General features: G+C 44.8%; 1 protein-coding gene across 5 annotated transcripts in view; it reads left to right on the top strand.

The window, feature by feature from the left end:
- LOC127193968 (protein FAM107B) overlaps positions 1-12,992 on the top strand; it is a 65,528-nt gene extending 52,536 nt beyond the window's left edge. For 4 of the 5 annotated variants that reach the window (XM_051151324.1, XM_051151326.1, XM_051151323.1 and 1 more), the window contains exons 2-4: positions 3,332-3,515; positions 10,196-10,346; positions 11,165-12,992. In XM_051151324.1, the coding sequence (XP_051007281.1) occupies positions 3,388-3,515; positions 10,196-10,346; positions 11,165-11,281 (396 nt within the window). In that variant the 5' untranslated portion in view covers positions 3,332-3,387 and the 3' untranslated portion in view covers positions 11,282-12,992. Of the gene's footprint in view, positions 1-1,056; positions 1,186-3,331; positions 3,516-10,195; positions 10,347-11,164 lie in introns of those variants that run through there. The other variant, XM_051151322.1, reaches the window with a different exon arrangement.
- Positions 12,993-15,581: the final 2,589 nt, after the last annotated feature.

A 15,581-nucleotide genomic window follows, 5' to 3' on the forward strand; every position in this document is an offset into this window, starting at 1 on the left:
AGAGAGTGGGAAGAGAGAGACAGGACAGTTTCTGCAAAGGGATGAAAAGTTTCATGTAAGTATTTCTGGAATACACAGTTGACGTGTACTAAAAAGGGGAGATGATTCCATAGTTGTTGGAGACCAGAGTTTAATTGCAGTCAGGAAATTAGGAAAAGCTTCCTGGGACACTTGACACGTAGCTGCATCTGGGAGGATGAGTGAGGATCCATGGATGGAATAGAAAAGGACTGTCATGGCTGCTAGAGGGAGCAGCAGTGGCCAAGGCTGGCTGGTGGAGGAAGGCCGAGGAGAGCACGTAGTGTTTATGCCGGTTCAGTCAGAAGGACACATTACCATATGATCTGCTGTCAGGCTTGGTTGGTGGTGAACAGGATGGCTGACAAGGAAAGCCACAGTGATGGCTGCTCTTGTTGTGAGGCTGGAGTGGAAAGCCAGGGAGAAGTGACCTTCTATAGCCACCCTGTGGTAAAGCCATACAGGGTATAGGGAGAAGCAGTTCCCTCTCCAAACCCCTTTACTGTAGTTTGCAGGAGGTGCATTGCACTTGCCTATTGCCTGGGCCACAGAAGGCTCCGAGTCTGTGCATGGGATTGTGGGGCTCCTGAACCCACCTCCCTACTCCAAGACAGAGAAAATGAAAGACAATGTATACTCTGTGGTTAGGTCAGAACTCATGGGGCTCCACCCCATGGCTCCAGGGTCTTGCCTGTCTAGTAGGAGACCCCCACTTAGGTACATTTCACCCCACTGTTACTGTGTGGGAGGAGGGCTTCCAAGAACTAGAATCTTAAAGAGAAGTCACAAACACTTATGCTGCCCACTCACTTGTGCCACAGTGACCTGGCCCGAGTCTCCTCTGACCTGGAGTTGACAGCTATCCCATTCTTTCCTCTTGCCCCTAGTTTGCTCCCAACCTTCCTCCCTGTGTAACTTTGACCTTTGGAGTCACTCCTGCGTTGACTGGGTGTCATGGCTGGGGATAGAGAAGCAGGTCCTTTTATGGAAGCAGACGACCTGCTTTGTCTATTGATTAACTAGAAGGCATCTGCTCTGGCTCACTTAGTCAGCACTGTAGAGCGGTGCCTTGTGCATTTGAGACTTCTAGCAAAGGGCACGTTTGGCCAGGAGCAACGGCACGCATCAGGCTGGCTGTGATGGGCTCCCTCACACACTATGTACAAGGTTTGTACTTTTTGGTTAAGGTTGCAGGAGTGCTCAGCTAAAATATCAACATTAACAGCCTGTAGGGAATGCGTGGGTTCTCCCTAACGGTCTCCTCCTTTGGAAGCTTTGAGCCTTAATATTAAATGCAATGTTACCTCAAATATTGAAAATGATGCAGGTACAGCTATTTTTTCCTATTTTAGTTGGCTTATTCTTTGGGTGTTTCATATGTTTATTTGCTAAAGTTTTTCCAGTACTTTCTGTAAAAAAGAAAAAAAAAAGTTAGGCTTTGGAGTTTGGCAGACCTAGCTTTTGAGATTAGTGCACCTGCAATTTGTCTTTAGCTTTATGACACTAGCAATGTAAGTGCCTGAACGGTATTTCAATTTTGTTTCTCTGATTGTTGAAGATTCTGAGTCTTTTATTCCCAGGGTTGCTGTGGAGTGAAATGTGGCCCTACGTCTGCACATGCCATTCCTCAGGCACATGTGGTTGGGGCTGTCGCTTTGCCTAGATTTATTTTCAGATGTTTAGTGTCCAGCACTGTTGGTGACAGTTCAGGGGTTCAGGGAGACATCACTGACAACTCTGAAACTCACACTCCTGCTTTGCTTGTTGCTGTATACGTGTTTGCTCTTCTTCAGTGTCTAATGCTGGAGTCTGTGGATAGATGGTGTGCTGTGTGCTTTCTCACTTCCCTCCGCCTCTACTTAGCCCCACCCTTCCCCACCCTGTGCTGAGGGGCCTGCATGGACAGAAGCAAAGGTAGAAGCTGGCATTGGGCTAAGAGCTTCTTCACGGAGGAGCTCTTCTCGTCCTTCTGGGTGCAGATTTTATATAGCCAACATCAACTCAACATCTTCCATGTACCTGGGAGAGGCTGGGGATTAGAACTGGAGGAGAGGTGGTCCTCGCCCTTTCAGAGAATGAACAGAACCCTACGGTTACCCTGTGTCCAGATGTGTCTCGTGGTGTGTACACCAGGACGGTGGCAGGACACTGCTGGGTATAGGTGTGGCTCTTCCTCCGACACATTCCCCTGTTCTCTGACCACAGCATCATCTACCAGTGAGGAAGTAATCAGAGGTAGGTAGGGTTGCACTGCTCCACTGTAGTCAGGTCCTTATCTGATTTTGAGTTTGAAAATCAAAATCACTGAACCTGGGACAGGCAAGTACAAATCCCCTGTTAATTATTATGAAATATTCACCTGGCTTGTTCTGAGGGCAGGGAGCAGGGAGGGGGTCAGCCCCAAGGAATGCATCTTGGCATGCATGGCAGTCACTCACTGGCACTGGCCCCTGTCTGCCTTCTGCTGTGCAGTCAGTTCTGGTCCTCTTGCTCCAGCCTCCAGTGGGATTTTCCTTCTGCCATGAAATGGTACTCGCAGTCACAGGCATCCACTGCATGTCTCACACAACGCTAGTTAGTTACAGCTGTCTAAGAAAGGAGACAGATGTCGCGCACTTGGAGTGGGGTGCAAACACTGGAGCCATAGAAGAATGGGGGGGAGGGAGGAAGGTGCAAACACTGGAGCCATAGAAGAAGGGGGGGGGGAGAAAGTCTGAGGCCAGAAGGGTTAAGTGACTCTGCCCAAGTATGTCAGCATGTTGCTTTGCTATATTCCAGAGATATGTTTTTTATCCTCCCCCACCAAAAATAAAGGGGTCTTGCAGCAAGGTCACCCAGCCCCTCCCCACCCCCTACCCCCACCTCCCGCTGACCTCTCTCAGTTCTAGCCTGAGTCTAGAGGAGTTGATGGGAGGAAAGCGGGCCACCTGCTATTCATGTGAGTGCTAGAAGTGTTGTCTCCGTGCAGCCTGGGGCTTCCCACTGGTAATGTGGATTCATTTGCTGAGGTTGAGAAAAGGGCTGATACCCAAGGGTCTCATGAGCTTGCATTTGAGAGATGGTGCAGGAAGTATCCTGTGTGGCGGGAATCAGAGTGTGACTGGCACAACCGCAGTCAGGCTGGACAGTTTGTATTTTGCCCCGTTGCTTTCTAATCCTTGGGAGGATCAGTCAGTGATGTCCCTGAGTAGACACCGGAGGACAGCATGTCTTCGTGTGACAGGCCAGGCATAGCTCTTGGGGCCTGAGCATCAGTGAAAGAAGCATTGACAGGAAAGGCTGCAAATAAATGTGCCATCTCTTTGTGTTTCAGAAGGGCCACTTGAGGATACTGACCCCAAAGACACCTTTCTCGTTCCAAGAAACATCATGGCTGAGCCAGACTACCTAGAAGATGACAACCCTGAACTAATTAGGCCCCAGAAGCTAATTAATCCTGTCAAAATGTCCCGAAACCATCAAGACCTCCACAGAGAGCTTCTTATGAATCAAAAAAGGTATGCAGTTTCTTAAGCATCGTTTTTCCTTCAGGTATTTTTAAGGTAACCAGTTTTCATTTTGAGTTTACAAAGGCTTCAAGGGATTTTTGCTTGTTTGCCATATTGAAGGCATCCTTTTAGCAAGCACCCTAGAGCCAGGCCGTGTCTCCATGAAGTTCCTGCAGATGTGGCTGACACTGGCAGGGCTTCGCACTGTCCCTTTCCAAATGCACACATACTTTAAGGAGCACTTGTATTTATTTTGTCTGTGCTTGTGCTCATGCGTGTGGAAGACAACTTAAAGGAATCAGCGCTCTCCTTCCGCCATGCGGGTTTGAACTCAGGTCGCAGAGCTTGGCAGCAGGTGTTTTCACTTGCTGAGTCCATGCATATTTTACAGCTTGGGTGGAAGAGGCTGAGTTTAAGGGTAGAAGAGAGTGTCCTACGCAGAAGAGAAAGACTAGTTCTTGATTTTAAATCTCTGAAATTTTGGGAGATGTAGGAATCTGATTTAAGTCCTGCCTGTGCTAGTGTTTCCTACTTGCAAAGAGAACTTTCTAGAACATCATTAGACTTACTAGACAATACTGTTCTTCCTAGTGTCTTTATTGGTTTCTTTGTTGTCATTGTTGTTGTCTTGTTTTTTTGTTTTGTTTTGTTTTTCAAGACAGAGTTTCTCAGTGAAGCCTTGGCTGTCCTGGACTTGCTTTGTAGACCAGGCTAGCCTCAAACTCACAAGATCTACCTGCCTCTGCCTCCTGAGTGCTGGGATTAAAGGTGTGCGCCACCATGCCTGGCTTATTGGTTTCTTTTATGTAGTTTTTAAGTGTTTTAAATTTCTTTCAGATGAATTTTTAGAGGGATGCAAAGTACCCTCTTTCTTCTTTTGCAGTCTGTTTGTTCCTATCTCTGCCCCAAATTCCTCTGGATTCTGGGGCTGGGCCTGCTGCTGTTTGCTTGCTTGCTTACTTATTCATTGCAAGTTAAGAATAGTATGTGTGTGAAGACAGGTGTAGGGATGAGATCATTTTCCCTCAGTCAGTTTTCCACCTTACTTCATTTTAGACAGGGTGTCTCACTGAATCAGGAGCTTTCTGATTGGTGAGACTGAGTGGCCAACAAGCTCCAGGATCCCTCTGTTTCCACCTCCCAGTACTGCAGCTTGCTACTGTGACCAGGGTTTTTTTTGGAGGGGGGGAGGGAAGGGCTGTTTCAACACAATGTTTCTATGTGTAGCCATGGTTGTCCTGGAACTCTCTGTAGACTAGGCTGACCTCAAACTTAAAGAGATCTGTCTGCTCTATTTTTTTTTTCCTCTCATTTCTTTATTTATTTAATCAATTTACAGCCTGATTCCAGCCTCCTCCCTCCTCTCCTTCCAGTCCCACCCTCATGCTTCCCTCTCCACCCTGTTCGTCCTTTTCTTCTCTGAGAAGGGGAGACCCCCCCAAGGGGTACCACCCCACCCTGGCACTTCAAGTCACAGCAGGACTAAGCACATCCCCTCCCACTGAGGCCAGACAAGGCAGCCTAGCTAGGGGAAAGGGACCCAAATGCAGGCAACAGAGTCAGAGACAGCCTGTACTCCCATTGTTAGGGGACCCACATGATGACCAACCTGCACATCTGTTACGTATGTATAGGGGTTCTAGGTACAGCCTGTGTGTGCTTTTTGGTTGATGGTTCAGTCTCTGTGAGCCTCATGGGCCCAGGTTAGTTTACTCTGTAGGTCTTCTTGTGGTGCCCTTGACCCCTCCAATTCCCTCAATCCTTCCTCCCACTCTTCTATAAAACTCCCCTACTTCGGCCTGTTGTTTAGCTGTGGGTCACTGCATCTGTTTCCATCAGCTGCTGGATGAAGCCTTTCAGAAGACAGCTATGCTAGGCTCCTGTCTGCAAGCACAGCAGAGTATCATTAATAGTGACAGGGGTTGGCTTTCTCCCATGGGGTGGGTCTCAGTTAGGCCAGCCATTGGTTTCCCATTCCCTCGATCTCTGCTCCATCTTTATCTCTACACTTCTTGTAAGAAATACAAATTTTCGGTCAAAGGTTTTATGGGTGGGTTGGTGTCTCCCTTTCTCCACTGGAAGTCCCACCTGGCTACAGGAGGTGTTGACTTCAGGCTTTATACTCCCCCTTGTGAGTAGTGTCAGCTAGGTGCCCCCATAGACTCCCAGGAGCCTTTATAAAAGAACCATGCAGAGCACTCATTAGATTGAACCGGAAAAGAAAATGTTCCTGCCACACAGAAATCAAAACACTAAATTTACAGAACAAAGATTTATTAAAAGCTGCAAGGGAAAAAGGCCAAGTAGCTTACAAAGGCAGATCTATTAGAATTACACTTCTCAACAGAGACTCTAAAAGCTGGAAGGGCCTGGACAGATATTTTGCAGCCTCTAAGAGACCACAGATGCCAACCTGCCTCTACTTTTCAAGGGCTGGGATTAAAGGTGTGCGCCACCACTGCTGCCTAGTGGTGTTTGTTTGTTTGTTTGTTTGTTTTTTAATTGTGAGTTCTGGGGAAATCATACTCAAGTGCCTATGCCTACACAGCAGTTATCCTTCCCAGGTCATTTCTCCAGGTCCTCTGCTTTCTAAGTGGTGCTAGAACAGACCAGTACATTGGAACAGGTAAAGATACAGGATTGCTCTATTTAAGAATTAATAGGCTTGCCAGCAGTGGTAGTGCACGCCTTTAATCCCACACTCGGGCAGGGGAGGGGCAGGCAGAGGCAGAGGCAGAGGCAGAGGCAGAGGCCGGTGGACCTCTGTGAGGCCAGCCTGAGCTACTGAGTGGGTTCCAGGCCAGGCAGGGCTGTCACACAGCGAAACCCTGTCTTGAGGAAAAATAAGATTTAGTAAGCTTTACTTAGGATTGCTTTTATTTTCAGATTTGGGAGATTGTAGGCTGCTCATCCCCCAATACTCTTTGCTAAGCCTTAATGGAAAGACCTACAACAACTGACCCCAAAGCAGGATGCTCAGACCAAATTAAACACTGCTCACTTGTAGGATTTTACATTGAAAAACCAACAAACCATCAGAAGCGAAATACATTAATGATTTTGTTTGTTTTTGTTTTTCTTGAAAACTGCCCCCTCCTTCCTTCCTTCCTTCCTTCCTTCCTTCCTTCCTTCCTTCCTTCCTTCCTGCCTGCCTGCCTGCACCCCCAGTCATCAGAATCTTTCAAGGAATCAGCAGTGCGGATTGGTGGGGTCCATCTTATCACTCATATGCACTTACTTTAATGAACACTGTTATTTCATTTTTACGGGAAAGGCACTCTCTTCCTTCACTATAGAGATGAAGGAACAAACCCCAAGAGAGGCAGCCTGGCCAGCCTCTAAACACACAGCCCAGGTTTCCACACTGTGGTGCCTGAGTAAAGCCAGCCTTCGGGAGCAGGAGCAGCGTGTGCTGCCTGAAGAGTCACCTGTGGGGCTGGGGAGTTGGCTCAGCAGGTGGCTAAAACGGTGCAAGTGTGTATCACTTAATCTTCCTTGCATCCATTGATGCAAACCTTGCTCAATATCTTCATAATCAGCATTTGAAAATGTTTAATCTCAACATCATAATAGAAATGAGATAAGCACAGGATTTAATTCAATCCTGGGGGTGGACAGGGGATTTCAGATTCAAACTACAACCCCTCCCACAAGAAGACAGTGTACATACATGGTGCTTCTGCTGCTTGCTTGAAGGGGAGACAACTGGGGATGTGCGTTCAACTTTCAATTTTATGAGGATTGATATATTTCATGACCTTTTGACATAAAATACTAATCCTAATTTTAAAATTTTGCCAAAGTTCAGCTGGAGATGTGGCCGTTAAGAGCGCTTGCTGCTCTTCCAGAGTATCCAAGTTCAGATCTTCTCATAACAGGCAGCTCACAATTATCTGTAACCCCAGCTCCAGGAGCTCTTATACCTCCGTCCTCCTTGGGCACCTGAACTCACATTCACATATCCATATGTAGACACAGACATGCGCACACACACACGTGCATACCCTTATACACACGTACATGCGCGCGCACACACACACACGCGCATACCTTTATACATACGTACATGCGCACACGCGGACACACACACACACACACACACACACCTACACATAATTAACTCTGCTCACTGTCATAGGTAGCCGTGTGGGAGTTGCTTGCTATTAGGCACTGGGATTGCTCACTGGTCAGCCATTAGGGGGTTGGAGATACTTGCTAATGTAGATGTCAGAGCTCATGGACCCAGCGTTCCAGTCAGGGGATGAGGGCTTACATACGAACTTCAGAGAGACTCGTTTCTGTCTTTGATATCACGTCTGCAGCCCGTTCTCCTGGGGAGTTAACAAGCATACATAATGTACTTTCTCATTGTCACAAAGTTAAATGATTTACTGAGGTAAATTTTTAAATAAGTAATAATTTCTATTGCTAAATATTTAATCTTACCATCTCCATTATGTAAAATTTTGGGCAGAAAATGAATATTTAACATAGTTAAGCTTATCCATGTGTTGCAATGGATATCAGCTTAGCAAGTCATACATCAAGAGTTTGCTTGGCAGCTTTGATATAACCTAGAAAAATTTATTAATAGTTGAAGTTAATTTTGCCAGTGAAATAAAGAGAGAAGATGTCTGAACTTTAAATTATTCATATAACTAAATTCTTAATCCTAAAATTTAATTTTGTCTGTAGTTTCACATTGAGATCTTATATATTCATAAAACCGAGAAAGTCTTAATTCATTATTCCTTAGTGATACTTTTGGAAAATTTGAGATGGCATTTTACTATGTATCCCAAGGTAGTTTCCTGTGTTAGCTTTCTTAGTGTTCAGATGACAGTGTGCCTTCACTCCCACTTGGTTAGTGATATTTTGAACTCATATGGACTTTAATTATGTTGATTAAAGATTTAATTTTCTTGATACCCTATGTAGTTTTGTATCTGTTCATTCTTGATAATTGTTAAATAAACCATAAATTCATAAAAGCAATCTCCTTTCTTTCCTTAGAACTTACAGTAATTTTCTTCTAACAAGCCTGCTGCTAATGAAAATAGGGAAAGAAAAAAATTCATTGTGATTAAAAAAAAAATCTAGATAGGAGAGGTGCCCAAATCAAGTGTGTGTGTGTGTGTGTCTAATTGTGAAATATGAGTTGGTTTGGGTTCGTAGTGACTGGTGGGGCTGTGTTTAGAGAATGAGGATTTAGTATATTCCACCTCTAATAATAAAGGAAACACTGTTAAAATAATACACATCTCTCTTCCCTATCTTTAATAGGAGGACTTGGTTGGAAGAAAATTGCTATAAGTTCTAATGAAGGGAGATCACTTTTATGTTGTTAGGGTTTATTTCACAATTATTGAGAATAAACAGGTACAAAACTGCACACAAGGTGTCAAGGAAATCAGATCTTTAATCAGAATAATTAAAGTCTATACGAGTTCCATATTTTGTTTTATTTTGTGACCAGAGCAACATTTTGAAAATCATTTTTTAAAATGTGTTCACCAAACAAAAGGGACAGAGCAGCAGGCAGCAGCCAGGCCAGGCAGGCAGCAGTGGGAGAGCAGAGGCCCCTTGTGTACCTTGGGTTGAGTGTGCCATGTGGATGAGCTGATCAGTGTGCAGGGGCATGTGTGTGTGTATGTGTGTGTGTGTGTGCGCGTGCACATAGCATGAGTGTGTATACAGCTAAGCACACAGCTGCTCTGCCTCTGATGTGGAGTGCTTTTCCCTGCTCTGTTCTCTAATTTTTATTTGAAATTTAATATCAGAGATTGTTTATGGGTCAGTGGTGCAAATCAGGAAAGCATAAGGAAGAGGCAGGCAGGCTCATCTAGAGTCTTAGAGAAAGCTGGGGCTGGATACATCCTAACAAAGAGAGACAGCGTGAGTCAGAGCTGGCGTGGAATTTAGAATCTGCGCTGCAGAGCATGCTGATGGGTGTCTTACTGTTGGACTGCCCCAAGCATTTCATCAGGGGATGGCCTGTTTGAGCTTTGATTTTCCCCATTTGAAGAAATGGTCACCTAGTTTCTCTTTCAGGAATGTAGCATTCTCTGAAGTCTGACCTTTTATATATATCACAAAGCATGTACCAGCGATACTCTGTCATAGCTGGCTGGCAGCCAGGAGGGAGTGTGTACCACTGCCTCTGTCCTTCAGGACGAGCTTACCCTCGGCTGTATCTTTAAAGGCACAAGAGCCTCTCTCATATCCAAAAAAAAAAAAAAAAAAAAAAAAAAAAAAAAAAAAAAAAAAAAATGGTAGTAGGGAGAGTTCCTTAGCCATCTCTCTAGGATGACCTTCCCTAAGTTGAACATGAGATTAGAGGATTCATCTCAAGTCCTAGGCATCCCTGTGTCTACTGTAAGGCTCTGCCCCCCCCCTCCCGCCACACACACACTATGTAAGCATGCTGCTGCTGCCCACTCGATTGCTCCTGGCCTTACAAGTTTTTACTGAGTTCGTGGACTTTATAAACTCTTCAGAAGATGCTTCTGCTTCTCGCTCCTGCTGATGAGTGTTGAAGAACCGCTCGACTTAGTGGTAGATAGAGTCCAGTCTGGCTAATTCCTTGTGCATCTATTCTGCAGCTGATACCTTCAGTTACATTTCTTTTCCTGAAAGATACTTTCGTTAAGCTAACGATTTTTTCCCAATCTCTTCTCCCACCCCTTCAGGGGTCTTGCCCCTCAGAATAAACCAGAATTGCAGAAGGTGATGGAGAAGAGAAAACGAGACCAAGTGATGAAGCAGAAGGAGGAGGAAGCACAGAAGAAGAAATCCGACCTGGAAATAGAACTATTAAAGCGGCAGCAGAAATTGGAGCAGGTAGGGCATGGGGGAAAGTGGTCTAGCTCTGAGAAGCGAGGATTCTGGATGCCGGGCAAGCAGAACCCCAATAGGCCAGATGTGCATGGGTGTATCCTGAGGGGAAAAAACCCAAGAAGCCAATGCAATGGAAAGCATAAATCCCATTCAAGGCAGACACTCTACACTAGCGGCCACAGCAAATCAGAGGGGCTGGGAAGAACGTTCAGTAGCGAAAGCATTTGCTAGCAACAGGACCCCAGAATCTGTGTAAATGTGAGGTGGGTAAGGGGTGGCAGCCAGCCTGGAATTCCAGGGCTTGTAAGGAGACAAGGGACCCTTTAGTTGGATAAACTAGTCACCTTGACCAGCCTGGAGTTCAATGAGAGAACTGCCTCAAAAGAATATGGTGGCTAGAGATTGAAGAAGACCTGGCCAACCTCAGCCTTTCACATGGTTGTGTACACACATGCTTATGTGAACACACATGCACACACACACGCACGCACGCACACACACGCACACACGCGCACACACACACACACACACACACACACACACACACACACACACCAAAAAAGTCGAAAAAACATCTGTGTACTCCAAACATTAGGATAACAGCGTAATTTGTCTGAGAAAGACTCCAGAGCAAGCGTGTGCCGAGCCTAGGATGTCCTTTTTACTCTCATCACCTCTGGCTGTGGTTTGTGACAACACACAAAGGGCTTATGCTTCTGCACAGATGAAAATTCCTAAAGCTATATACATATCTTTTTTTGAAAGTTGAGATTCTTTTGAAAAGTCTCCCAGTACATAAATAAGTTTCTTGTTTCATTTAGCTTGAACTCGAGAAGCAGAAATTGCAAGAAGAACAAGAAAATGCGCCAGAATTTGTGAAGGTGAAAGGCAATCTCAGGAGAACAGGCCAGGAGGTGGCCCAGGGCCAGGAGTCCTAGGCCCAGGCTGCCCGAGACCTGGCGTGTCCCCACCATCTCTGTAGGAGCCCTGTCTAGGTGCCTCTGCAGCACTCATCTTGGGACAAAGTCCTGAGGAAGAGAATCCTGACAGCCGAGAATTCTGACTATCAAAAAGAACTGGGTTTGATTTGCCATTGTGGTAGATGAGTCATCTCTGGGGGCTGCAATTCCCATTCGGCACATGAAAGACGACACCGACCAGCACACATGTTATCACGGACCTGCGCGTAGAGACTTTAGACAAAGAAAACCGCAGAGTGAGCGAAGAGCTGGGGAGTGGGCACTGGGAAACGCTTGAGGGTTGCACTACTCAGTTTTTCTTCCATTCCAGGGTTAGTGGGACACAGAGCCTTGTTTCTTTAAAAACTAAAGAAGTTGTGTGGAATCCTTCCTTTGGTTAGCTGTTAGATCATTTTGATTGCATCAAAATGCATTTCATCTGTTACCTCCAGTATTTGTATTTCATTTTGAGAACCCAGAATTTTCTGGTTTAATGTCTGTTTTCACCTGCCTTACAAATTAAGGATGGAGGATGTTAACACTTATGTTTAATCTTACCTATTACCTTGGTTGGCATGGAAGTTCAGAAATACGATAAGTTTTAACATGTCAACAGCCATCATGAACTTACTGTCATCCCTTTAGGTTCTTGGTGTGCCAGTATGCTACATGCCGCCTTCCCACTTGCAAGAAGGTACACCCTGTCGATTCCTTTACTGTTTGGTTAATTATAGGCTTTCTGTTCAGTTTCAGTTTGTCATTTCTTGCTCAACTATTCCTTTTAGCTGAAGTTGTTTCTCTGTTCTTTGGAAGATGAAACTAGAGAGTGTAACTTAACTTCTGTGGCCCATGTGGAGAGACCAGATCTTTTGAGTTCTCCTGAGAGCAGTGTAGAGGTGCCCATTAAGACTGGGTGATGGGGCCTTCAGATACTGGATGTGATGCAAATAGAGATCGTTTCTAGGAGACTTGCGGACGACTTGATACTCTTTGCATTTTGAGTGTCTTAGATTTTGGTGACTGGTCATGAGTTTCTTTTCTCTTTTGTTTCTTATGAAGAATGACTATTTTGGAGCTCTCTCAGCATGATGCTGTTGGTGGGGATGGTCTTGACTACTATGTTGCATCTCTCAGGAAAAGCTGAGGCACTGGGGAGGGCTGCTCAGTGTCCTCTTGCCAGCTAGCATGCTGTTCAAAGAGACATCTAAGTTACAAATAATATGAACGTTCTCATGCAAAATATATTTTATACTGCAGGCATGGGAGTTGTTTTGTGTTTTGGTATTTAGTATTTCTCCATAGAGATGATTTAACTAGTAATTTCTACACTGAAGACTTCTATTGCCTTTGATGATGCCTAGGATGCTGGATGTAGCGCTTTGGAGTCCTTGATTAGCACACTAGATGCTGGCTTTCTCTGGGAACACCTCAATCTGGTAGTTAACCGGCCCATGTTCCATCCAAGTTTGAATAAGAAGTAAATGGGTGATAATTCACTGCTAGATAGAGAAGCATGAGAGCTGATCACAGCGGAAATGGATTCTTGGTCTTATCAGCAAGTGTTAACTAAATAAAGTATGAGATACTGAAGAGAAAATTGTTTGCCTTTGAAGATTGGAATGAATGGTGACTACTTGGTCATTTTCCTTCCATTTGGGAAAAGAAAGTTCATTCACTGATTGTTGGGGGAAAAAGTCTACAGTGCCCATTAGTTATTCTTTCTCTGTGTGTATGGAGCAATGACGTCAGGCGGTAAGGTAACGGAGGATTCAGGCCCATTGTTATCTAACTGGAAGTTAGCTCTTAAGATGTCTGCCGCTTGACAGCACCTTGGAGGGCCATCGCAGGCTCCTGTAGGAGGGCTGATATGTTCCTAAGACTAAAGGACTCATGCACCATGGGTAAACGTTAACTACAAACATATTTACTTCCTGATTGCACTCAGACCTGGGGTCTTCCTTGGTGGTTAGTGCTACAGGGTCTGGCCAAAAGAGGACTTGTAAATAGCACGAAGTGACGGACAGCTTGTGCTAGGTCTCAGAGCATCCAGGGAGTGGGGCTTTTAGGATTCTGCTCAGCTCAGCTCACCTCAGGAGCCTACATTTTAGAATGCTGCCACTCTTTCTTTGCACTTAACACTGTCTAGTCCAAACCCCAAGGACATGTCACTATCTGAGAGCAGTGTTGTGCTTTGAGCCACTTATAGGGAGGGGAAAAGAAAAAGGCTCCATTTTTCCACTCTGTAGTTTTCTTACAACAGTTCTGTGTTTTGTAGTCTCCTGCTAGTAAAGTAGTATTGCTTTCTAAGCTATAACAGCTGACTTTATTCTTCTACTCCAAGAATCTCAACCTGTTTGAGTGTACATAATATATATAAAGGGAGCCTTAATGGATTTGTTTTCATAATTTAATATTTTTTGTATTTGCTCTTGTATAATTGTTTTTTTAATGGAAAGTATTACAGAATCGAGGGTGGAATTCTTAGAACCAAAGTTATTCTTAATAAAAATCACCAATGCTTGGACCATGCAGCCATGTTTGTCTCATCTGTTGAAGGGTTACATAGACCTGGAGGGGAGTGCTGCTCAGAACAGTGATTAAAAGATAGCTTCGAAGTCCCCCTGGGTGACTATTCTCGCTGACTCAGGTATGTCTTCTCTCTGTGTGTCTGTTGAGTCTGAAAACTTACACGGCAAATAATTTCACCCTAGCATATCAGCAGCTCCAAATGCTGCCCTTTGCAGAAAGCATACGGCATTGTTGCAAGTGCCCGTGCCTCAGGTCACAGTCATCAGAGTTTTAGGGAGCCCAGTCAGACAGTGGGAGATACATTTTTGGAAGGACCAGATTTTCAGTGTCTGTGACTATTAAGATTTTTGTTGCTTTTGCTTACTCAATTGCATGAACATTACCCTTCAAGTGAGCTGGGGACTATCTATGCATATGGCTGTATTATATACTATTGGCTAAAATAGTTGGAAAGTTCAGATCTCCGTGCCTGACACTTACGCCCCATTGTGTGACTTTCCCTGGGGAGATGGAAATGAATGTCCATTCTTCACAGATGGGACACTGAGGGCATCCTAGAGAAACAATTGTCCCCATGACTGGCTCAGCCGACTGTGGAGTTCTCGGGGTTCCTTAGAGGACTATGGGTCATCCAACAGAAAGCATCATTGGGAAGCCCACCCCACATAAGGGCTCATAAAAGCTGCATCAGCTGCAGGGAGAACCTTCTCTCCCCAGCAATTGGTACTTACACTTTGGAGAGGAAACTTGGGTTTCATTTACTTCCTACGTCTTACATGTTGTGTGTGTGTCTTTAAGCAGCAGTGTGAGGAAGACAGCAGAGTGCCTGAGATGAAAAGGGACAAGGAGACTCCTGGGGGACAGGCGTGTGTAGAGGGCAAAAGGGAGGCAGGGAGGAGAAATGGTGTATGAATAGAATGTGTGCATTTTCCTTTTTCAACAGCAATACACTTATTTCATTAATTTGCATAATATTTACATTGTATTAGCGATTACCTACAAGGGTTCTCTATACTCATTCATAGGTAAAACACCTGTGTAGCTTGCATTAAGGCCCTGAGTTCAATCCACACAAATAAAATAAATGAAAGTCTTTCCCCCCCCCCCAATACAAACATGCCTCCCACCAGGAAGGGAAGGCGTTCTGGAGGAAATAGCTATACAGCATGCTTTTACTTTCTAACTATGAATTTTGACCATTTACCCAACTATTAGTGTCTTTGGACTCTACTTAGACTTGCCTTTACTAGCTCAGTTGATGGAGTGGAGGACTTTAAAGGCTCTTAGAGTAAATATTTACTCCTCCTAAAATTACACTGTGTACTCTTAAAACCAGTGCAGAAAGTGGATTCCACAAACAATAGCTGCCCCACCCCTGGGATAACTCACTTCCCAGGATGGCAGCTTTGAAGCTGTCAGGTCACTTAACTGGATCACTGTGAGCATCTTTTACGATGACAACAGACTCGAAAGAAGACAGGGTCACTGAGGTTCTGGGAAATTTTAAGACTTTAGATAGACCTTAGTATATCTAAAAGAAGTTTTAAAATTATATTACTCGGCATGCTGTAGTGGAAATTTTGGTGCCTTTAAAAACAGTTATGTCAACATGTTTTTGTTTTAATCCCAGATATGGGACATGGGCTGATTCAGATTGTCCATGGCAGCAAATTTGCCTTGTGCAGGCTCTGAGAGGGGCTCTTTGCCAGCTGCAAATAGTTTAATTTTGAGGACTCTGAAGAAGGGAATA

The sequence above is a fragment of the Acomys russatus genome, chromosome 9, assembly GCF_903995435.1.
Source record: "Acomys russatus chromosome 9, mAcoRus1.1, whole genome shotgun sequence".
NCBI lineage: Eukaryota > Metazoa > Chordata > Mammalia > Rodentia > Muridae > Acomys > Acomys russatus.